The sequence below is a fragment of the Carcharodon carcharias genome, chromosome 7, assembly GCF_017639515.1.
Source record: "Carcharodon carcharias isolate sCarCar2 chromosome 7, sCarCar2.pri, whole genome shotgun sequence".
Taxonomy (NCBI): domain Eukaryota; kingdom Metazoa; phylum Chordata; class Chondrichthyes; order Lamniformes; family Lamnidae; genus Carcharodon; species Carcharodon carcharias.
In genome coordinates this window covers 934,808-959,066 of record NC_054473.1, presented here as the reverse complement: position 1 = coordinate 959,066, position 24,259 = coordinate 934,808, and the positions used below count along the sequence as shown (strand labels likewise).

At 47.8% G+C, this 24,259-nt stretch overlaps 2 protein-coding genes across 4 annotated transcripts in view; one reads left to right on the top strand and one right to left on the bottom strand.

Moving 5' to 3' along the window:
- impdh2 (IMP (inosine 5'-monophosphate) dehydrogenase 2) overlaps positions 1–15,287 on the top strand; it is a 35,131-nt gene extending 19,844 nt beyond the window's left edge. For both annotated transcript variants that reach the window (XM_041191504.1, XM_041191503.1), the window contains exons 10-14: positions 9,777–9,920; positions 12,830–12,974; positions 13,613–13,756; positions 13,874–13,957; positions 14,545–15,287. In XM_041191504.1, coding sequence (XP_041047438.1) covers positions 9,777–9,920; positions 12,830–12,974; positions 13,613–13,756; positions 13,874–13,957; positions 14,545–14,566 — 539 coding nt within the window. In that variant the 3' untranslated portion in view covers positions 14,567–15,287. The remainder of the gene's footprint in view (positions 1–9,776; positions 9,921–12,829; positions 12,975–13,612; positions 13,757–13,873; positions 13,958–14,544) is intronic.
- Positions 15,288–16,433: 1,146 nt separating this feature from the next.
- Positions 16,434–23,937, bottom strand: LOC121279932 (NADH dehydrogenase [ubiquinone] 1 alpha subcomplex assembly factor 3-like). 2 transcript variants are annotated; one of them, XM_041191506.1, is made up of 5 exons: positions 23,812–23,937; positions 19,248–19,440; positions 18,361–18,427; positions 17,899–18,040; positions 16,434–16,595 (listed from the first exon to the last, which is right to left on the bottom strand). In XM_041191506.1, the coding sequence occupies exons 1-5, from the start codon at positions 23,907–23,909 to the stop codon at positions 16,565–16,567; spliced, it is 531 nt and encodes a 176-aa protein (XP_041047440.1). In that variant the 5' UTR covers positions 23,910–23,937; the 3' UTR covers positions 16,434–16,564. The 2 variants fall into 2 exon arrangements, with proteins under 2 accessions (XP_041047440.1, XP_041047439.1); XM_041191505.1 differs by having other exon boundaries at positions 17,940–18,040.
- Between the last annotated feature and the right edge of the window lie 322 nt (positions 23,938–24,259).

The following is a 24,259-nucleotide window of genomic DNA, read 5'->3' as shown; positions in this document are numbered from 1 at the left end:
AAGAATCTGTTCTATTCCCCTTGCTCCCTGGAGCTACCAATGGGAGGGCTGTAGCTTTAATGGAGCTGCCTGGGTTGGAGGGGGACCGGGTCTGATCATTTCACTCTTTTTTCTCTTTTAATTGCTAAACCGAGAAATGATGCAAAACTGGGCAATGTTATAAACTATGAGGAGGTTAGCAATAAACTTAAGGGTGATGTAGGCAGGTTGGTGGAAAGGGCAGACAAGTGGCGGATGCAGATTAGTGTGAAATGATTCACTTTGGTGGGAAGAATGTAGAGAGATTATATAAAATATAAAGTACAATTCTAAAGTAGGTGCAGGAACAGAACTGGGTGTATATGTGTGTAAATAATTGAAGGTGACACTACATAAATCATTGAAGGCTGAGAGAGCAGTTAATAAAGCGTATGCAACACCCTGGGCTTTATTAAAAGGGGCATAGAGTACAAGAGCAAAGAGATTATGATGAACTTTTATAAAACACTGGTTTGGCCTCAGTTGGGGTCCATCCGAGCATATGAATTAGGAGCAAGAGGAGGCCACTCGGCCCCTCGAGCCTGCTCTGCCATTCAATGAGGTCATGGCTGATCTGAATGTAACCTCAACCCCAGATTCCTGCCTACCCCCGATAACCTTTCACCCCCTCGTTAATCAAGAATCTATCCACCTCACCTCTGCCTTAAAAATATTCAAAGACTCTGCTCCCACTGACTTTTGAGGAAGAGAGTTCCAAAGACTCTCAACCTCTGAGAGAAAACATTTCTCCTCATCTCTGTCTTAAATGGTGACCCCTTATTTTTAAAGTGACCCCTAGTGCTAGATTCTCCCACAAGGGGAAACACCCTCTCCACATCCACCCTGTCAAGACCCCTCAGGATCTTATATGTTTCAATCAAGTCACCTGTTACTCTTCTAAACTCCAGCAGATACAAGCCTAACCTGTCCAGCCTTTCCTCATAAGACAACCCACCCATTCCAGGTATTAGTCTGGTAAACCTTCTCTGAACTGCTTCCAACGCATTTATAGCCTTCTTTAAATAAGGAGACCAATATTGTACACAGTACTCCAGATGTGATCCACCAATGTCTGTATAACTGAATGTTATGATCCCAGTTGATGTTACTACTGGACAAGTTAAATCATGGGGTGGAACCTGACTTGATAGATTCTAACTTTAGCTTATTGTTTAGGTACATGGAGAGGGGCTACTGAACAGAATCAGAGTCCACTGATGAACTTCTAACAAAAGAGTAAAACACTTATTAAACAAGATGGATTATATTACAAAACTCCTTCACCCACAGCCGTACTTTTACAGATATGTACAGATTTGTAAGGATAAAACAAGTTACAAAAGCTATCATATACTCTAATGTTCACAGTAAGCACACAGTCCACGTAAACCAAGAGGTGACCTGTGGTCAGACACCCCACACTCTGAAACCAAGTGACAGATGCCACCTCAAAGCCGATGCTATGGATCTCTCCCCAACTCCCCCCAGACACTTGAGCCAGCCGGTCTCACTGAAATCCGTCTTTCACACGAGGGTTTCCAATCTCCACTCTTGAAGAATTCACCTTGGAATCTTCTTCCAAATGACATTTTCACTTGGATGTTTTCAACAAGATTCCAGCTCCAATGGTTTGAACTCCTTCCGATGTTCTTCTCCCCTGGATCTCTATATGCATTCAAGTTTCGCCTTCTATGCACACACTCAAGATACCCAGCCAAGGCAACAGAACATCACTGCATCACAGGCCTGTAGTAAGGAGCTACCCACCTTTGGCTGTCTCCTTGGATCTTCTAGCTTCTCACAAGCCTGGTCTGCTTTAAGTCTGCTTCCTGCAGCTTTCTCCCTTTCATTTGGAGCCTTTTCCTCTGCTCCTTGCTTTCACTGCCACTGAATAGGACCTGTTCCCGATTCCTGTTCTTGTTCCTTGACTTAACTTGTCTTCCTGGACTTCCTTTTGTCCCATTCACTGGCTCCTGGTTCTTTCATCTGTTCTTTAGGGAAATCTGCTTTCTGCAGTTCCTCCTCCTGTCCAGCTTCCTCACCCTGTGGTATCCATAGATCAACTGAACTCAAACTGCTTTTATGTTTTTCCTTGTCTCTATGGGCCCCCTGTTGCTAGGCATCTGCACAGTTTTCTAATACTTTGCTTTAAATCCCTACACTACTCTGAGGGTCGTAAAATCTCATAAAATACAGATATAAAAACAAACGCACAGACTTGCAGGTAACATTCTAAAGTGAAATGAAAACCCAGGTTCCCACTTTCTTAATACACTTACAAAATATAAACTTAAACTAAAGCTATAGCTTACTCCTTACAACCACCAATACAGGTATAACTTACTTAAAACTAACTGTTGTTCCTTTCGCATCCCTCCTCAAAAGAAAGCTTCACAACATGAAAGGTTCTTTACAGTGGCCTTACATCTGCTTCGCACAAAGTTAACATCGTAAACCTCTAACAAATAGCTTATTACAGTCTATACAGATAAACTTTTCACCTTAATTCACAATTATACATATATCACACAATCACCAAGATTTAACCAAAACAAAAGCAACACATTTGAATGAATAAAAAAGTTTAACAGAATTTACACATTGTAGAAGTATTGTAACTCAACCATTGTTTTTTTTCTCATATTCCCAGTCTTTAACTTGGCAAAGAATGTTTCAGTCCACAGTTCAATCATCCTTCTCGTTTGCTGTAGGCGGAATCCCATCTTCTAGCTCAGTGACCAAAGTCACATGTGGCAAATTCTCATTTTGATTTAGCAAAGCCAAAATGTCATTTTTCTGAGTTATCATCTCATCTCTCCTCTGATCAAAATCCCTTTTAACTGTTTCAAGGATACTATTGAGATGCTTTTTATATTCACACAAAAGGATGTCATAACGGCTGCTTGGTTTGTTCTTTGAACATTTTATGATCTTGCCACTTCTCCCAATCCCATTTCAAATGGGTCTTTTTCAATTCTCTTGGAGCAATGTCAATCACTTCCTCCCTCTGGAGTTCCAACTGATCAACCTTTTTACATAATTCATGAGCTGCATCATTCCAATCTTCTGCAGGTTTTGAATGTTCTTTTGCAAACTCCATTTGCCTGGATTCCAGCTGCTGTACCTTGTATTTTAGCACTGGTAAGCACTTGTAAATCAGTGTCTCTGGTCAGTGCCTGGAAGGGTCATTGTGCACTTTCAGCCCTTTTTGTTGATGCTTCTTCGTTTCTAATGCTGCAGTTGCTTCTGTACTGCCCGTTACTGAGGTCAATTCACAGGAACACTCCATTCCACACATCATCTTCTCTTTCACTTTCTCCAGTTTGCATTGAGATTCAAGAACCTCGTCGTTCTTTTCATGACGAAGCTCTAACGGTTCACTAATTTTGATTTTTAACTTGGTATTTAACCAATTGTTCTGATTCACCAGCAATTCCTTTTCCTGTTCAAGACGTTTTTCACATTACTTCAGAGAGACTTTTGATACTTGAAGTTCGTCAAGTTTTAACTGAAGGTTGACCTTCGCTAAATTTGCTTCTACAAGTTTATCATTTAGACATTTCAAGTCCTCAGTCAAGTGTTCTACTTCCTGTGACTGATTCTCAATTCTTATCAATCCTCGTTTTTCATGAGCAAACGTGAAAGTTGGTTCTTTACATTGATCACATTTTCCTTCAGTAAACAGTAAACATCTCATTTTTGGCCACCATAATTTTCAGGAGTGGATTAAGGTCAGCATGATCACCCACCTGCTGTATTACTGTCTCCTCTATCCAAATCATTACCCAGAATAAAACCTACCCCTTCAATCGGTGATTTAGGAATAATTCCCACCGTAACAATTCCATTTGCAAATTCACTTTGTAAACTGACTTTACACAAAGAAACATGTTCATAAATTCCATTAATACCTCTTATTAATACTTTTTCCTTCATAAAGTTACCTGGAGCACAAATTGTATCATCAGCCGTCAAGGACTGATCTGCCACAGTATCTCTCAAAATTTTAATTTGTTTACTTACTTTGTTGGAGGAGTAAGGGAACACTTCTCTCTTCAAGACAAAACATGCAGAATCTCCAGTAGCCTGCACATCTCTACCAGTGATCAAAGAAGAATTCTCTGGACTATTTTGAGCCATATCCAGCACCCCCCCCCCCCCACCCCCCACACTTACAGGCTCTGAGGGAACACGTTTCACTTGTAACACTGCCACAGTTTAAATAACCATTTCCTTTTGAGAAATCTGCTTTCTGCAGTTCCTTCTCCTCTCCAGCTTCTTCACCCTGTGATATCCATAGACCAACTGAACTCAAACTGCTACTGTTTTTCCCTATTTCTGTGGGCACCCTGTTGATAGGCACCTGCACAGTTGTTTAATACTGTTTTAAATCTCTGCACCTCTCCGAGGGTCGTAAAACCTCATTAAAATATATATAAAGTATATTAACAAATTCACAGACTTGCAGGCAACATTCTAAAGTGAAACAAAAACCTGAGTTCCCCTTTCTTAATGCACATGTACAAAATATAAATTAAACATGAAGCTATAGTTTATTCCGAACATCCACTAATGCAAATATAACTTACTTAGAACCAACTGCAGTTAACATGATGCATAGCCCCTCTACTTTTATATTCAATTCCCCTCTTAATAAACAATAACATTCTATTAGTTTTCCTAATTACTTCCTGTACCTGCATACTAGTCTTTTGTGATTCATGCACTAGGACACCCAGATCCCTCAATGTCAGATCTCTGCGATCTCTCACCATTTAGATAATAAGCTTCTTTTTTATTCTTCCGGGCAAAATGGACAATTTCACATCTTCCCACATTCTACCCCCATTTGCCAGATCTTTGCCCACTCACTTAACCCATCTATATCCCCTTCATGGCCTGCTTATGTCCTCTTCATACCTTACTTTCCTACCTATCTTTGCATCATCAGCAAATTTAGCCACCATGCCTTTGGTCCCTTCACCAAGTCATTTATATAAATTGTAAAAAAAAGTTGAGGTCCCAGCACTGATCCCTGTGACACAGCACTCGTCACATCCTGCCAACCAGGAAAAGACCCATTTATGCCAACACTCTGTTTCCTGTCAGCCAGCCAATCTTCTATCTATACCAATATGTTACCCCCTACACCAGGAGCTTTTATTTCCTGCAATAACCTTTGATGTGGCACCTTATCAAATGTCTTCTGGAAATCTAAGTACAGTACATCCATTGGTTCCCCTTTATCCACAGAACATGTGTCTCCTTCAAACAACTCCAAGAAATTGGCTAAATATGATTTCCCTTTCACAAAACCATGTTGACTCTGCCTGATTACCCTGAATTTTTCTAAGTGCCCTGCTATAACATCTTAACTAATAGCTTCTAACATTTTCCTTATGACAGATGTTAAGCCACCTAGCCTGCTTTCTGACTCTCTCCCTTTTTGAATAAAGGAGTTACATTTGCTGTATTCCAATCTAATGGAACCTTCCCTGAATCTAGGGAATTTTGGAAAATTAAAACCTACATATCAACTATCTCAATAGACACTTCTTTTAAAACCCTAGGATAAAGTCCATCAGGATTGAGGACTTATCAGCCCACAGCTCCAACAGTTTACTCAGTACCACTTCCCTGGTGATTGTCATTTTCCTGAGTTCTTCCCTCCCTTCCAGTTCGTGGTTTACAGTATTGTGTCCAATTCTGGGCACCATAGTTTAGGAAATATATGAAGGTGTGAGAGGGTGCAGAGAAGGTTTACCAGAGATGAGGGACTTCAGTTAATTTGGAGAAGCTGCTCTTTAGAGCAGAGAAGGTTAGGGGAGATTCAACGGAGGTGTTCAAAATAATGAGGTGTTTCGATAAAAGTAAATAAAGAGAAACTGTTTCCAGTGGCTGGTGAGTCAGTAAGCAGAGGGACACAGATTGGAGATAATTGGTAAAAGATCAGCACTGACTTTCTGCAACAGTTGAAATGATGGTGGGGCCTTGATTTCAGCGCAGGGAGAATGGAGTGTGTAGGGAGTGATTTTGGACAAGAGTTCAGAGGGCATCGAGCACAGTGGTCAAGTAGTCTTTGGATGATTAGGTTGCCAAATACAGTGTGACAAGGCTGCTCGCTCCTCTCCCTCCGGCTCTGCTTTCTGTCTCGTTCACTCCGTGACGTAGCTTTCTGCTGTAATTTCCATCTGTCTCTCTCTCTCTCTCCGATCTTTAGCAGCGCCCAAGATTCCTCCAGACTTTAAATCTCTCAGCCCCAAACTCCCATCAACCATCACAGGGTCTTTTAGTAAGTGCTTTTTAAACCCTGTTGTGTTGGAGGCTGAAACGTGATTGGCTGGTGCTCTGACCATTTGCTTCTATTTGTTGTGCTGCCCCCTCCTCCACAGCTTCATCTAACAGCTGAGAGAAAACTCTCCTCGATAATATTGGGGATTTATGACTACGATTAACTTCTCTCATTCAGTGTCTGAAGATACTGATAGGTGTGACACAGGAAGTCTGAAGCCAGGGAAATAGAGATCCATACTTGCTTCCTCATCTAATCAGAGTAACACTGACTCTCACTGGGGTACAGTCCCACACACACTGACTCTCACTGGGGTACGGGTCCCACACACACTGACTCTCACTGGGGTACAGTCCCACACACACTGACTCTCACTGGGGTACAGTTCCACAGACACTGACTCTCACTGGGGTACAGTCCCACACACACTGACTCTCACTGGGGTACGGGTCCCACACACACTGACTCTCACTGGGCTACAGTCCCACACACACTGACTCTCACTGGGGTACGGGTCCCACACACACTGACTCTCACTGGGGTACAGTTCCACACACACTGACTCTCACTGGAGTACAGTTCCACACACACTGACTCTCACTGGGGTACAGTCCCACACACACTGACTCTCACTGGAGTACAGTTCCACACACACTGACTGTCACTGGGGTACAGTCCCACACACACTGACTCTCATTGGGGTACAGGTTCCACACACACATTGACTCTCACTGGGATACAGTCCCACACACACTGACTCTCACTGGGGTACAGTTCCACACCACTAACTCTCACTGGGGTACAGTTCCACACACACTGACTCTCACTGGGTTACAGTCCCAAACACACTGACTCTCACTGGGGTACAGTCCCACACACACTGACTCTCACTGGGGTACAGTCCCACACACACTGACTCTCACTGGGGTACAGTCCCACACACACTGGCTCTCATTGGGGTACGGGTCCCACACACAGTGACTCTCACTGGGGTACAGTCCCACACACACTGGCTCTCATTGGGGTACAGGTTCCACACACACTGACTCTCACTGGGGTACAGTTCCACACACACTGACTCTCACTGGGGTACAGTTCCACACACATTGACTCTCACTGGGGTACAGTTCCACACACACTGACTCACACTGGGGTGCAGTTCCACACACACTGACTCTCATTGGGGTACAGTTCCACACACATTGACTCTCACTGGGGTACAGTCCCACACACACTGTCTCTCACTGGGGTGCAGTTCCACACACACTGACTGTCACTGGGGTACAGTCGCACACACACTGACTCTCACTGGGATTACGGGTTTGAAATTCCCTATATGCTAGTTGTACGATTGCAATTTGAAAAGAATTTGTGTGGTCTCACATTGTGCATCAAGGCCATGGCCACTGGCCTACTCAGCCCTTAACTCGAATCCATTTGCTATTCTTTGATAGAGAGGTGCGATCTTGCCTTAAATTGAATAGTACATACTTTGGACGGTCCTGGGAGTGTTTGATGGGAACAGTGTAGAGGGAGCTTTACTCTGTATCTAACCCCGTGCTGTACCTGTCCTGGGAGTGTTTGATGGAGACAGTGTAGAGGGAGCTTTACTCTGTAACTAACCCCATGCTGTACCTGTCCTGGGAGTGTTCTTTAGCCTCTGCAGTGACTGACTGGTTTGTGGTGGGCCTCTGGCTGTGTGTTTGGTGATTCTCACCTTGTGATTCCTGGAGCTTGTAATGACGGTTCTGAATGTATAATTTCCAATCGTTCTCAACATGATTGTTATTTGGAATCTCAGCGCATGTTGTAGTTACTGCTGTGTCATGTTATTTTGTTTGAGCTGAATTATAACCCAGTAATGGCTTAACAATATTTGCACATTTTGAAGTAAATGCCTGTGGTGATATTTGGAGTCTGCGCTAGTGGGAATCTTAAAGCACCAGCACAATCAATCTGATAACTCAGGTATTTCAGGATCAGAGAGACGGGCACAGGAGTCGCAGACGGAGCAGGGCCAGTGAGACGGGTACAGGAGTCGCAGACGGAGCAGGGTCAAGGAGACGGGTACAGGAGTCGCAGACGGAGCAGGGTCAGGGAGATGGGTACAGGAGTCACAGACGGAGCAGGGTCAGGGAGACGGGTACAGGAGTCGCAGACGGAGCAGGGTCAGGGAGATGGGTACAGGAGTCACAGACGGAGCAGGGTCAGGGAGACGGGTACAGGAGTCGCAGACGGAGCAGGGTCAGGGAGATGGGTACAGGAGTCGCAGACGGAGCACAGTCAGGGAGACGGGTACAGGAGTCGCAGACAGAGCACAGTCGGAGAATGGTACAGGAGTCGCAGATGGAGCAGGGTCAGGGAGATGGGTACAGGAGTCGCAGACGGAGCAGGGTCAGGGAGATGGGTACAGGAGTCGCAGACGGAGCAGGGTCAGGGAGACGGGTACAGGAGTCGCAGACGGAGCAGGGTCAGGGAGATGGGTACAGGAGTCGCAGGCGGAGCAGGGTCAGGGAGATGGGGACAGGAGTCGCAGACAGCGCACAGTCAGGGAGACGGGTACGGGAGTCGCAGGCGGAGCAGGGTCAGGGAGAATGGTACAGGAGTCGCAGACGGAGCAGGGTCAGGGAGATGGGTACAGGAGTCGCAGACGGAGCAGGGTCAGGGAGAATGGTACAGGAGTCGCAGACAGAGCACAGTCAGGGAGACGGGTACAGGAGTCGCAGACAGACCACAGTCAGGGAGAATGGTACAGGAGTCGCAGATGGAGCAGGGTCAGGGAGACGGGTACAGGAGTCGCAGACGGAGCAGGGTCGGTGAGACGGCTACATGTGGATTAATAGATCCATCACTAAATGTGTTCATTTTAAAATCACTGCAACCTAAATATTAACAACTGAACCTTTCAGCAGTTGTTCATAAATTCACTTTTTCTAGTTTCTAACTCTGCAGGAAGTTGGTGTGGTTGCTATAATAGTGTTAATATTACTGAGCTAATAATCCAGGGATTATGAGTTTGTATTGAATGGGGGGGTTTCAATTTTAAGAAAATTAATCTGGAAATGAGCTGGTCTCAGTAAACGTGACCATGAAACCATGTCAATTGTTGTAAAAACCCACCTGGGTCACTAATGTCCTTTAGGGAAGTAAACCTGCCATCCTTACCTGGTCTGGCCTACATGTGACTCCAGACCCACAGCAATGTGGTTGACTCTTAACTGCCCTCTGAAATGACCCAATGTCACGCTGTTTATATCAGCTCAGCAGCAGGTATTTCGAGAAGATAGCTTATTACCATCTTGTGAGGGGAAACTAGAAAAGGTTGTTCAATGCTGGCCTTGCCAAGAATGAAAGAGTTTAATTATGTTAAAAATGTTAGTGGTGATGATCTATAGTCTGAGCTGTTTCAGAGATCAGAGTGCATGACCTCTCATACTGATTGACTTCTGTTTGTTCCTGGGTCCAGTGCTGGCTGTGGGGAGACCTCAGGCCACAGCTGTTTACAAGGTAGCGGAATATGCCAGGAGATTTTCTGTCCCTGTGATAGCAGATGGTGGGATTCAGACTGTTGGTCACATTGCCAAAGCCTTGGCACTGGGAGCATCGACAGGTGAGTGAATCATTAACCCCAGCAAAGCAGAAGAAACAAAGCTCAAGTTTCCTCTGAATTAATTCACTGTCGAACAGAGCAAGGCTCCAGACACAATCCTGACTTACTGATTTCAGCTAAACAAGCAGGCAGGCTACAAGTGTTCTTCAGCAGGTTCCTGCCCCAAGCCGTCAGTGATACTTGTGTAATCTGCCTCATGTGCTTCACTTGATGAGGCCACATGTTTGTGAAGAACAGGCAGCCAGTGCCTGTGAAACAGGCTCCCTGTTAGGAGCCAGAGCGTCAGTGTGACTCAGTGGATAACATGTTCCTGAATGAGAGCGTGGTAGGTTCAAGTTCCAGTGCAGCAACTTAAACACACAATCCAGGATGACACTCCCAATTGTTACAGACCAAGATGGGAGGAGTGTGCAGTTGATTCTGGCCCCACTTCTCCACAGGTCGTAACAATAGTTTAAATCACCCACAAAACTAGCCAATTGATACCTTTTGATATGGTTATTCCCAGCATAAAAAGACTCGAACCAGGCTTCTTTCAGTAAACACAAAAAACATTGATTTTTTTATAAAACAAACTTCTTTTTAAAAACAAGCTAATAAACTGGTTAACATACAAGTGGTAGTTTAGAAGTGTAACTGTTTTCCCCTTTTTTAAAAAAGATATTCGAATCTGCATACACCACATGTACACACACATGTACACACACATGTACACACACATGTACACACACATGTACACACACACGTACACACACACGTACACACACACGTACACACACACGTACACACACGTACGCACACACGTACGCACACATGTACGCACACATGTACGCACACATACGCACACACATACGCACACACATACACACACACACACATATATACACACACACATATATACACACACACACACATACACACACATACGCACGCACACACACACATACATACACACATACACACACACGCGCGTACACGCACACACACACATACATACACACATACACACACACACATACATACACACGTACACACACACACGCGTACACGCACACACACACATACATACACACACACACACACACAACAGGACAAAACAAACACAGTCCCCTGCAGAGGCTGGAGTATGGGAAACATTTATTTTTAAAGGTTAAAATTTGAAAAGATCTCAATGCTGTTGGTCTAACAGAATTCTGGTCACAATAGATCTGGAAGCTCTTTCAGACAGATTTGTTGGTGAAACTGTCTTTGATGACTCTCTCATCACAACTTTACAGACTTTCAAAATAAAACCATTGAGTTACCCTGCTGAGATGTTTGAGGAAAATTTAACTCATGTAGCCCAAACAGGGAGCAAAGAGAGGGAAAGAGAGGGTATTTTTCTTGCAGCCTGCTTCTAAGGCACACCCTCCCTGCCCCTCTCATACACACACTCACTCTAAGGGTCTTAGAGACTAAGATGGTCGAAGAACAGTTCTCTTAGGCCAGGTGTTTGTAACCAATCAGCAAGTATCTTTAGCCTGGCAACAGCAGTTCTTTGTTATACAAACTATTTCTTCCCTGTCCAGGTTCCCATTAGACATCTATCTTGACCAGTGGTTTGTTGAAGAATGGCATAGTCATAGTCCTGAATTAATATTGCAATTGCTTAAAATTAACTCAGGAGGAAGAGTTGTTCAAAATTCAATGTCCTTCAAATTTTCCAAAAACGGGTTCCTCACACATTTCAGGGCTAAGGGAGTGCTGCACTGTCTGAGAGTCAGTACTGAGGGAGTCCTGCACTGTCATAGAGTCAGTACTGAGGGAGTACTGCACTGTCGGAGGGTCAGGACTGAGGGAGTGCTGCACTGTCAGAGGGTCGGTACTGAGGGAGTCCTGCACTGTAAGAGGGTCAGTACTGAGGGAGTGCTGCACTGTCAGAGGGTCAGTACTGAGGGAGTGCTGCACTGTCGGAGGGTCAGGACTGAGGGAGTGCTGCACTGTCAGAGGGTCAGTACTGAGGGAGTGCTGCACTGTCTGAGAGTCAGTGCTGAGGGAGTGCTACAATGTCTGAGAGTCAGTACTGAGGGAGTGCTGCACTGTCTGAGAGTCAGTGCTGAGGGAGTGCTACACTGTCTGAGGGTCAGTACTGAGGGAGTGCTGCACTGTCAGAGGGTCAGTACTGAGGGAGTGCTGCACTGTCAGAGGGTCAGTACTGAGGGAGTGCTACACTGAGAGTCAGTACTGAGGGAGTGCTGCACTGTCTGAGAGTCAGTGCTGAGGGAATGCTACACTGTCTGAGGGTCAGTACTGAGGGAGTGCTGCACTGTCCGAGGGTCAGTACTGAGGGAGTGCTGCACTGTCCGAGGGTCAGTACTGAGGGAGTGCCGCACTGTCTGAGGGTCAGTACTGAGGGAGTGCCGCACTGTCTGAGGGTCAGTACTGAGGGAGTGCCGCACTGTCTGAGGGTCAGTACTGAGGGAGTGCCGCACTGTCCGAGGGTCAGTACTGAGGGAGTGCCGCACTGTCCGAGGTACCTACTTCTGGAGGGAATGTCTGACCTATAGGTGAAATGTAAGTGATCTCATGTAACAATTTGAAGCGCAGGGGAGTTCTCCCCAGTTTCCAGGGTCCAATGTTTACCCCTCAACCAACTTCACTGAAACAGATTATCTGGTGGAAAATAGTTTGCTGTTCGAGGAACCTTGTATAAAACCTGGCTCCTACGTTTTCCTACATTACAGCAGTGACTGCATTTCCGAAGTATTTCGTTAGCAGTTAAGTGCTTTGGGTTGTTCCGAGGTCATGAAGCTATAAAAATGCACATCTTTGGGAGATAGTGGAGGGGATTGCTACATAAAAGCAGAGGGGGTAGTGGGTGGGTCAAATGTGTTGGTTTATAATGTTGATCCCTCTCCCCTGCCTTCTAGTGATGATGGGATCTCTACTCGCTGCCACTAGTGAAGCCCCTGGCGAGTATTTCTTCACGGATGGAGTGAGACTGAAGAAGTATCGAGGGATGGGTTCCCTGGATGCGATGGACAAACATGTGGGGAGTCAAAACCGCTACTTTAGGTTAGTTGTGTATAGATGTGAATCTCTGAGTCAACTTACACTAAATCTGTTTGTAAAAATGTTTGAAATGTCCCCTCTCCAACATGAAAAAGTCACTGAATTTGACATGTTTACAAGATGACAAAAGCATCTTTCTAACTTAGATATACCCTGGAGAAGCCAGAAATTTACATCAATAATTAACCTCTACCCCAGTTTACATATCATCACAAGGGACAGCAGGATTTGAACTGGTGGAGAGGGTGTGGATAAGGGGGTGGGTTTAACTGGGGAGGGAGCGGTTTAAAGGGGTGGGGTTTAACTGGGGAGGGTGTGGTTTAAGGGAGGTGGGAGATGCAGGTTTCAACTTGTGTGAATCCAGAGATCATAAGTTCAAGTCTGACTACAAGAGGTTGTGGAAGTGAATTTAATAAATCTATAATTTCTCTGGCACTGCTCCAGAAAAGACTCTGTTGTTGAATTGTCATTAACAAAGTGACTGAATGACATGGTTTTCAAGACAGGACAGCCGCATTCTTCCACAAGCTGGTTGGGTTTTGCTGTGGTACATGTACTTCAGGAGTATAAGGGGACTGTGTGTCTGAAGTAGAATCATGTACTGATTGATTGATCCAAAGTAACTCAACTCTTCTTTCCAGCGAGTCAGACAAGATTAAAGTGGCTCAGGGGGTTTCTGGTGCTGTCCAGGACAAGGGCTCCATCCACAAGTTTGTTCCCTACCTGATTGCTGGGATCCAACATGGCTGCCAGGACATTGGAGCTAAGAGTCTATCACAGCTCAGGTATGACCATGACCCCTGCTCTCCCCTCTGCTCTCCTGCTGTTCCCACCCTCTCCATTTGTCTCTCCTCCCCGTCCCTGTGATCTGGTGTCAGTGACTGACTTTGTGCCCTTTCTAGAGCGATGATGTACTCTGGGGAGCTGAAATTTGAGAAGAGAACGTTGTGTGCTCAAATGGAAGGAGGTGTTCATGGGCTGCACTCGTAAGTATTATTTCCCTTCCCCCTCTCTCCTTGCAGAGCTTGGGGTTCCCTCTCCCTGTATCTCCTCTTTCAATCTACTTCCCATTTCCACTTTGAGCTGCTGAGATTTGGGCTTCTGTTGTGAAAGCGCTTCAGATACGAGTTCCAGCCAATCCTTTGCATAGAATGACAATTTTGTAATGTGACCGTTTGGGGTGATGTATAACTGGGCGTCTTTCAGTGGGAAATATTCAAAGCAAATTTCTTTACTGTAGTTTCTCTCTCCCTTGGCCATGTGATCATTCTTCATTTTTCACTGACACACACGGTATGATGTGCTGTATGTGTCTCGGTACCACAGCTGCTATACCTCTCCTCCCTTTTGGAGTTCCACAGGATGTATGTTCTGCAGTAACTTTTGTTTTTTATCTCCTTTCCATCCCCTCCAATTCTTTAACGTGTTTTAAACCCCAGGTTGCAACATGAAGCAGCCATCGAAACCTCAAGTGCTTTTCTCTGTCCCCATCTGTGCAGCTTTCTGATTGGACAGTAAAGAGCCACTGAATATCTGGGACCAGCAAGTGATTTGCCTCTTTCTTTTTTTCCAGATATGAGAAGAGACTTTTCTAAATCCTGTCCAAGAAATCCCAGTCTCACTCCAGGATTCTGTTTCTCATTGAACGTTTCTGGTCAAATTTCCAGATATCCTATTTCAACCTTCCATCAGCTTGAAATTCATATCCAAAAGCAATGGGAGAGGTTGTGGAACTCTGGAATTCACACTGTAGCTGTTTGAATCTGCATGTCTGATACCTCTGCTGCATTATGAGGGTTATTTTCACCAAATGTGTTTTATTTTTGTTAAAATGGAATGCGATTGTTTGGCATTATGTAATCTAAACCTTTAAACCTCAAAGCTGCTACTGAGTGTGGCACTTTGATGCCACTGAGCTTGTCAGTGTTGGTGTCACCGAGTCAGTTTGTGTTGGATTCTCCAACCCTTGCACAGTCAGAGTGTTTATTCTCAGTTACGATTGCACACTAACACAGAATTTATTACTGGGACTGGTGCCTTTGCATCTGTCACTGCCACTTATGAATCGACTCTGGAATATTGAGGAATGGGGGTTTCATGAAACGTAATCTAAGCCAGGACCTGTCTATGAAGCTTTTTGACTGGAAGATCCGTGTTTGCAGAATAATTAATGCCTCAAATTGTTGACAGATGAATAGCATTCATTTTAAAGATGGGATGATGCCTTCAGACTGGTTGTGTAATTACTGATTCATTGTCTTAAACAGGGTTGTGATTGTGGTTTAAACTGTTCTTAAAATAATGATGTTGCAGGCTGAAAACTTTCTTGTGTACGCACACATACAAACACACATACACACACACAATCATATACACAAACACACACACACATATACACACACATATGCCTCTGTGGTGACACCATGTTAGAATTTGATTGAAAGGACTGGATCCTGACAGGTGTTGCCTTGAGCACAAACAACAGTGTCTGATTAACCAGGGAAAGGAAACCACTCCCCCTGGCACTGACCCCCGCCCCCAACGTTCTGCTGCAATTAGAGTTGCGGGTGGGAGGTGCTACATTTCGTGGCTGGGATGCTGATCATTACTCAGACCTTGTTGGTACCGACCTGATGTGGTTATCAGGCTCTGTTACGAGGCTTCCACAGTTAAATGGCCTGCAAATACTTTCTGATGTTGGTTCATGAATGAACAGTGACGTGGTCTTGGATCACAAGAGCCGGCTACAAAGAGTAATCTGAAACACTAATGGAAATGTGCCTTTAGCTGGAGGTGGAAATGATGCTTCAGTTGTATTTACCAGGTTCTGACGCTCCTGCCACTGGGAACGGTTTCTATTCATTTACTCACAAAACTGATAATGATTTTCAGTGTTTCTATCAGACTTTTAAACAGTTGCTGCTTCTCTGTTCTTGCCAGTGATTGTAAGAACACATTCTGTTCCCTGGTGAATAGAGACTCACATAAAAGCAAATGCACATTTTTTGTTCCAATTTAGACTTGGGGAAAACCATCGTGAATCTGTCAAATCAATGAAAGGAAACACAAAACAGTGTTTGTTGTAGACAATCTGAGTCGGCACAGAAATCACTCATGTGGCTTGGTTGGTTCATGACCAGCGTTAATGTTCGACATGAAATATCCTCTGATCCCTTTTCATCAACACAACCTGTTCTTCCTTCCTCACTTGTACTTATGCAGCTGGGGAATGACTGAGGGCTGATGGCAGTGGAGGAGGATGGGATCAGCCTGTGCTATACCTTGGCGGCTGAACACTGCCCAGAGTTTATACAAAACTGCTTGAGATGGGGAGAGACATAAGCAGGAATGGGGTTAGAGGGTTCTTCCACTGACAGAGAGGTGTGATCCTCTACACGCAGAATGAGCAGGTGCAGATACCAGTAACTCCTGATCCAAATGCAAAACAACACAAACAACTTCTTGACACAAACAGTTTAATTACTCTGTACAATTGGAGAAAGGTTCCTCAAACACTACTGCGAGTTACATCAGCTCGGTAGAGAGGTAGAGAGGTGGGATCAGTGCAGCTGCTGTGCATCTTTTCTCACTGGTTAGGAAGTTAAAGGTCGCACAGGCGTTTGGCTGTGTGGAGAGAAAAGCAGTGGTTAGCATAGTGGGTGGGCGGCTAAATCTCATTCCAACCAATCAGCACCATGAGTTAGTGCGAAGCCCCCTCAGAAATGGCCTGGTGACGACACTCCAGTGATCCCTCCCTCGGGGTTGGCACTGAGACCAATACCAGTGCAGCACAGACAAGAATCAAAGCAGCATCTTGTGTTACTGCTCAAACACACTGCAGCCAGAACTCCTGTAGTTTCACACCTTCAAGCCAACACGAAGTAGACACTACAGGGAAACCCATGGATCTGTACCCCAGTGAGGGTTGGTGTGTGTGGGGTCTGTACCCTAGTGAGGGTTGGTGTGTGTGTGTGGGACTGTACCCCAGTGAGGGTCGGTGTGTGTGTGTGGGACTGTACCCCAGTTAGGGTCGGTGTGTGTGTGTGTGGGACTGTACCCCAGTTAGGGTTGGCGTGTGTGTGTGTGGGACTGTACCCCCGTGAGGGTCGGTGTGTGTGTGGGACCGTACCCCAGTTAGGATCGGTGTGTGTGTGTGGGACTGTACCCCAGTGAGGGTCTGTGTGTGTGGGACTGTACCCCCGTGAGGGTCGGTGTGTGTGTGGGACCGTACCCCAGTTAGGATCGGTGTGTGTGTGTGGGACTGTACCCCCGTGAGGGTCGGTGTGTGTGTGTGTGTGAGAGACTGTACCCCTGTGAGGGTCGGTGTGTGTGTGTGTGTGTGGGACTGTACGCCCGTGAGGGTCGGTGTGTGTGGGACTGTACCCCAGTGAGGGTCGGTATGTGTGGGACTGTACCCCAGTTAGGGTCGGTGTGTGTGGGACTGTACCCCCGTGAGGGTCGGTGTGTGTGGGACTGTACCCCTGTGAGGGTCGGTGTGTGTGTGTGTGTGAGACTGTACCCCTGTGAGGGTCGGTGTGTGTGTATGTGTGGGACTGTACCCCAGTTAGGGTCGGTGTGTGTGGGACTGTACCCCCATGAGGGTCGGTGTGTGTGGGACTGTACCCCAGTGAGGGTCGGTGTGTGTGTGTGTGTGTGGGACTGTACCCCCGTGAGGGTCGGTGTGTGCGTTTGTGTGTGGGACTGTACTCCCGTGAGGGTCGGTGTGTGTGTGGGACTGTACCCCAGTGAGGGTCAGTGTGTGTGTGTGGGACTGTACTCCCGTGAGGGTCGGTGTGTGTGTGGGACTGTACCCCAATGAGGGTTGGTGTGTGTGTTTGTGTGTGTGGGACTGTACCCCAGTGAGGGTCAGTATGTGTGTGGATTGGGGAAAGCATTTTACTTTGGGCTTGAATTAGTTCCAACTCACTCTCCTGCCCCATCGTTATGTCTCTGGGTTGGGTCACTCACTGTATCCTGTATCTCCACAGCGATGCCCTTGCTCTTCATAAACATCAACAGTTTGGGGTCCAGTCTCTGGATTCGATCACCCATACCCAAAACCAGAATCTCTGCAACAGAATAGAATTCAGTTAGTGGAGCAGGAGGGGCAGCACTTGGGGTTAATCTTTTATTTAAGGTCAGCATTGTTGGCAAAGCCAGCATTTATTCCCCATCCCTAATTGCCCTTGAGAAGGTGGTTGTTAGCTGCCTTCTTGAACCGCTGCAGTCCATGTGGTGTATACAGAATATACAGGGTAAAGAAAATCAAAAACCTTCAGTCTCTTCTAAAGCAAAGAGAATATATTGCCCACTTTCTGTAACCTGGTCCTTATCATTGCAGCTCCAGTGTTTTGACTAAGTGCTTCAAGTGAGACACAATAGTTCTCACCTATGTTAGGCTCCAGTATGTAAAACAGAGCAAGACTGTCCTCACTGATGTCTTTGTAACTTCCAACCTAGATAGAGAGAAAAAAAATCAGAACGTTAACCCCTCCAGTCCTATTCTCATCTCATCCTGTTGCAGCAAGATTCCCCTTTCAACCCCTCAATGTCTCCTGAGCCACTGCTCATGGGCCAGCTGCCCACAGGCAAGACAGACATTGTCTGATTTCACTGGGGTTTGCAGGGTCACCTGCAACCCTCCCTAATACTCAACTGCAGCTGGAATAAGCTAAAAGCACAGATTGGGTTAATTTTTTACGATAACTTCAGCCTTTAAGCATGTATCTGTTAGAAATGTCCAGTTAGTAAGAGGGATTCCAATCCGTGTTTTGGCTGATCACAGTTTCAGCAGAAGCCACAAACTGGCTGAGCAGTGAGTCAGTGGCAGACACGTTTTCAGATAGTCCTCCGAGGGCAGCTGTGTTACTGCCTATGAAGGGGTCTTTGCTTTCTGTAACTGGCTGCATGGGAAAGACTCGACTGACAGCTCAGACTTGGGACTGATTCTTCTTAAAACTGAAGTGTAGAGCAGCAAATTGGATGAGGTAACGTGGACTTTCACAGGGACAGCAGCTGAAAGGTGGGTGATCACAACGGATGCTTCAGAAAGCAAGGCAGCCAGATGAGCTATTAACCATTGTGCTCGAGAATGATAATGTGAATTCTCTACTAACTGGTAGTGTATGTTTGTGAAGTATACGTGGTAATAGTATTAATGATTATCATTGTATACTTATTTCCTATGAAAACCAATAAATGCCTTTGAACCCTATTATTTTTGGGAATTAATTCTACAAAAGATCCATTTACTCAACAACCATCCCAAACACTCACATCCCACTGTAGGACTGCCTGTGGAATCACTGCACACGGGCCAAAGACTCGGTTCCCATTAATAGAGAAGCCGTGCTTGCTATAACCATCGATGAACATGACATTCTGCGAGTCTCGCTCCAGAGTGTTCATTCTCGTGCGCTGGTACAGTTCATCGTCTGAGGGTGTCATCTTATAACCCCGACAGGGCTGCCTGCAAAGAGAGAATCAAATCACTCGGAATCAGTGTGGAATCACTCCTGAAAACGGAACTCACCTACTACAACCCAGCTCCACACACACATGTGGAGATGCACAAGAATACTGAAAGCAGCTGCAGTGGTGTTCTCTGCCTAAACCTCTCCATGTCTCCCTCCTCTTTTAAGATGTAGCCTACCTCACTGACCAAGCATTTGCTCACCTGTCAGACGATTTCATTCAGTGATTTGGTGTCAATGTTAGTTTGATAATTCTCCTCTACATTACCTTGGGATATTTTACCTTGCTAAAGGTTCTATATAAATGTAAATTGTTGCTTCCTGCATTAAAAGTACGTAAATCATTTTCTCTTTAGCATCAACCCAGCTGAAAGGTTAGCAACAAGAAATGTCCACATTTTAAACACACAGAGGGCCAGTACTGAGGGAGTGCTGCACTGTCAGAGGGTCAGTACTGAGGGAGTGCTACACTGTCAGAGGGTCAGTACTGAGGGAGTGCTACACTGTCAGAGGGTCAGTACTGAGGGAGTGCTGCACTGTCAGAGGGTCAGTACTGAGGAGTTGCTGCACTGTTAGAGGGTCAGTACTGAGGGGGTGCTGCACTGTCAGAGGGTCAGTACTGAAGGAGTGCTGCACTGTCAGAGGGTCAGTACTGAGGGAGTGCTGCATGGTAGGTGTGTCAGTACTGAGGGAGTGCTGCACTGTCAGAGGGTCAGTACTGAGGGAGTGCTGCACTGTTGGAGGGTCAGTACTGAAGGAGTGCTGCACTGTCGGAGGGTCAGTACTGAGGGAGTGCTGCACTGTCGGAGGGTCAGTACTGAGGGAGTGCTGCACTGTCGGAGGGTCAGTACTGAGGGAGTGCTGCACTGTCGGAGGGTCAGTACTGAGGGAGTGCTGCACTGTCAGAGGGTCAGTACTGAGGGAGAGCTGCACTGTCAGAGGGTCAGTACTGAGGGAGTGCTGCACTGTCGGAGGGTCAGTACTGACGGAGTGCTGCACTGTCAGAGGGTCAGTACTGAGGGAGTGCTGCACTGTCGGAGGGTCAGAACTGAGGGAGTGCTGCACTGTCGGAGGGTCAGTACTGAGGGAGTGCTGCACTGTCAGAGGGTCAGTACTGAGGGAGTGCTGCACTGTCAGAGGGTCAGTACTGAGGGAGTGCTGCACTGTCGGAGGGTCAGTAATGAGGGAGTGCTGCACTGTCGGAGGGTCAGTACTGACGGTGTGCTGCACTGTCAGAGGGTCAGTACTGAGGGAGTGCTGCACTGTCAGAGGGTCAGTACTGAGGGAGTGCTGCACTGTCAGAGGGTCAGTACTGAGGGAGTGCTGCACTGTCGGAGGGTCAGTACTGACGGAGTGCTGCACTGTCAGAGGGTCAGCACTGAGGGAGTGCTGCACTTTCAGAGGGTCAGCACTGAGGGAGTGCTGCACTTTCAGAGGGTCAGTACTGAGGGAGTGCTGCACTGTCAGAGGGTCAGTACTGAGGGAGTGCTGCACTGTCAGAGGGTCAGTGCTGAGGGAGTGCTGCACTGTCAGAGGGTCAGTACTGAGGGAGTGCTGCACTGTCAGAGGGTCAGTACTGATGGACTGCTGGACTGCAGGAGGGTCAGTACTGAGGGAGTGCCGCACTGTCAGAGGGTCAGTACTGAGGGAGTGCTGCACTGTCAGAGGGTCAGTACTGAGGGAGTGCTGCACTGTCAGAGGGTCAGTACTGAGAGAGTGCCGCACTGTCAGAGGGTCAGTACTGAGGGAGTGCTGCACTGTCAGAGGGTCAGTACTGAGGGAGTGCTGCACTGTCAGAGGGTCAGTACTGAGGGAGTGCTGCACTGTCGGAGGGTCAGTACTGAGGGAGTGCTGCACTGTCGGAGGGTCAGTACTGAGGGAGTGCCGCACTGTCAGAGGGTCAGTACTGAGGGAGTGCCGCACTGTCAGAGGGTCAGTACTGAGGGAGTGCTGCACTGTCAGAGGGTCAGTACTGAGGGAGTGCCGCACTGTCAGAGGGTCAGTACTGAGGGAGTGCTGCACTGTCAGAGGGTCAGTACTGAGGGAGTGCTGCACTGTCAGAGGGTCAGTACTGAGGGAGTGCTGCACTGTCAGAGGGTCAGTACTGAGGGAGTGCTGCACTGTCAGAGGGTCAGTACTGAGGGAGTCCTGCACTGTCGGAGGGTCAGTACTGAGGGAGTGCTTCACTGTCAGAGGGTCAGTACTGAGGGAGTGCTGCACTGTCAGAGGGTCAGTACTGAGGGAGTGCAGCACTGTCAGAGGGTCAGTACTGAGGGAGTGCTGCACTGTCAGAGGGTCAGTACTGAGGGAGTGCTGCACTGTCAGAGGGTCAGTACTGAGGGAGTGCTGCACTGTCAGAGGGTCAGTACTGAGGGAGTGCCGCACTGTCAGAGGGTCAGTACTGAGCGAGTGCCGCACTGTCAGAGGGTCAGTACTGAGGGAGTGCTGCACTGTCAGAGGGTCAGTACTGAGGGAGTGCTGCACTGTCAGAGGGTCAGTTCTGAGGGAGTGCTGCACTGTCAGAGGGTCAGTACTGAGGGAGTGCTGCACTGTCAGAGGGTCAGTACTGAGGGAGTGCTGCACTGTCAGAGGGTCAGTACTGAGGGAGTGCTGCACTGTCAGAGGGTCAGTACTGAGGGAGTGCTGCACTGTCAGAGGGTGGGTACTGAGGGAGTGCAGCACTGTCAGAGGGTCAGTACTGAGGGAGTGCAGCATTGTCAGAGGGTCAGTACTGAGGGAGTGCTGCACTGTCAGAGGGTCAGTAGTGAGGGAGTGCTGCACTGTCAGAGGGTGGGTACTGAGGGAGTGCAGCACTGTCAGAGGGTCAGTACTGAGGGAGTGCTGCACTGTCAGAGGGTCAGTACTGAGGGAGTGCAGCATTGTCAGAGGGTCAGTACTGAGGGAGTGCCGCACTGTCAGAGGGTCAGTACTGAGGGAGTGCTGCACTGTCAGAGGGTCAGTACTGAGGGAGTGCTGCACTGTCACAGGGTCAGTACTGAGGGAGTGCCGCACTGTCAAAGGGTCAGTACTGAGGGTGTGCTGCACTGTCAGAGGGTCAGCACTGAGGGAGTGCAGCACTGTCAGAGGGTCCGTACTGAGAGAGTGCTGCACTGTCAGTGGGTCAGTACTGAGGGAGTGCTGCACTGACAGGGGGTCAGTACTGAGGGAGGGCTGCACTGTCAAAGGGTCAGTACTGAGAGAGTGATGCACTGTCAGAGGGTCAGTCCTGAAGGAGTGCTGCACTGTCAGAGGGTCAGTACTAAGGGAGTGCTGCACTGTCAGAGGGTCAGTACTGAGGGACTGCTGCACTGTCGGAGGGTCAGTACTGAGGGAGTGTTGCACTGTCGGAGGGTCAGTACTGAGGGAGTGCTGCACTGTCAGAGGGTCAGTACTGAGGGAGTGCTGCACAACCAGAGGGTCAGTACTGAGGGAGTGCTGCACTGTCGGAGGGTCAGTACTGAGGGAGTGATGCACTGTCAGAGGGTCAGTACTGAGGGAGTGCTGCACTGTCAGAGGGTCAGTACTGAGGGAGTGCTGCACTGTCAGAGGCTCAGTACTGAGGGAGTGCTGCACTGTCAGAGGGTCAGTACTGAGGGAGTGCTGCACTGTCAGAGGGTCAGTACTGAGGGAGTGCAGCACTGTCAGAGGCTCAGTACTGAGGGTGTGCTGCACTGTCAGAGGGTCAGTACTGAGGGAGTGCAGCACTGTCAGAGGGTCCGTACTGAGAGAGTGCTGCACTGTCAGTGGGTCAGTACTGAGGGAGTGCTGCACTGACAGGGGGTCAGTACTGAGGGAGGGCTGCACTGTCAAAGGGTCAGTACTGAGAGAGTGATGCACTGTCAGAGGGTCAGTCCTGAAGGAGTGCTGCACTGTCAGAGGGTCAGTACTAAGGGAGTGCTGCACTGTCAGAGGGTCAGTACTGAGGGAGTGCTGCACTGTCAGAGGGTCAGTACTGAGGGAGTGTTGCACTGTCGGAGGGTCAGTACTGAGGGAGTGCTGCACTGTCAGAGGGTCAGTACTGAGGGAGTGCTGCACAACCAGAGGGTCAGTACTGAGACAGTGCTGCACTGTCAGAGTGTCAGTACTGAGGGAGTGCTGCACTGTCAGAGGGTCAGTACTGAGGGAGTGCTGCACTGTCGGAGGGTCAGTACTGAGGGAGTGATGCACTGTCAGAGGGTGAGTACTGAGGGAGTGCTGCACTGTCAGAGGTTCAGTACTGAGGATGATATTTCTCATTATTTTATTGCTGTCTCTGGGGTTATAAATCTCTCTCATTGGCTGTGAGACGCCCTGAGGATGTGCCAGGCGCCATAGAAAGGTTATTTTTCTTTTGCGCCGCTCAGTGTGGCCGGGGCTGCCGTTCTCACCTGTCCAGGGCCTGTGCCCGGGCCTCTCCTCGGGCCGCTGCCCGGGCCGCCCACAGCCGGAGCCGCGACTCGAACGCCCGCCGCAGCGCGGCCGCCATAACGCTGGCTCGCTCGGGGGTCAGGGGTCAGGGGCCAGCGCCAAGGAGGCGGGCGGCAAGAGCGGCCCGGGACTGCGGCCTGACTCTCTGCCACCCCTTCTGGCCACCCCCAGCAACTGCAGCTCCCACTCATCCTGCAGCCTCTGTGCCCCAGGCTTGGCCAGCCCAGCTCCCCCAGATCCATAGTCCAGGCCTCAGCCCCTCCATCAGCCTCATCTCCTGCTCTGCTCACTCCCACTGTAGATAGATCGCACTCCTCAGGGCCACCCCACAATGGGAACAAGTGTTGGCCATTCGGCCCCTCAAACCTGCTCCACTATTCAATATGATCACGGCCGGTCTGATTGTGG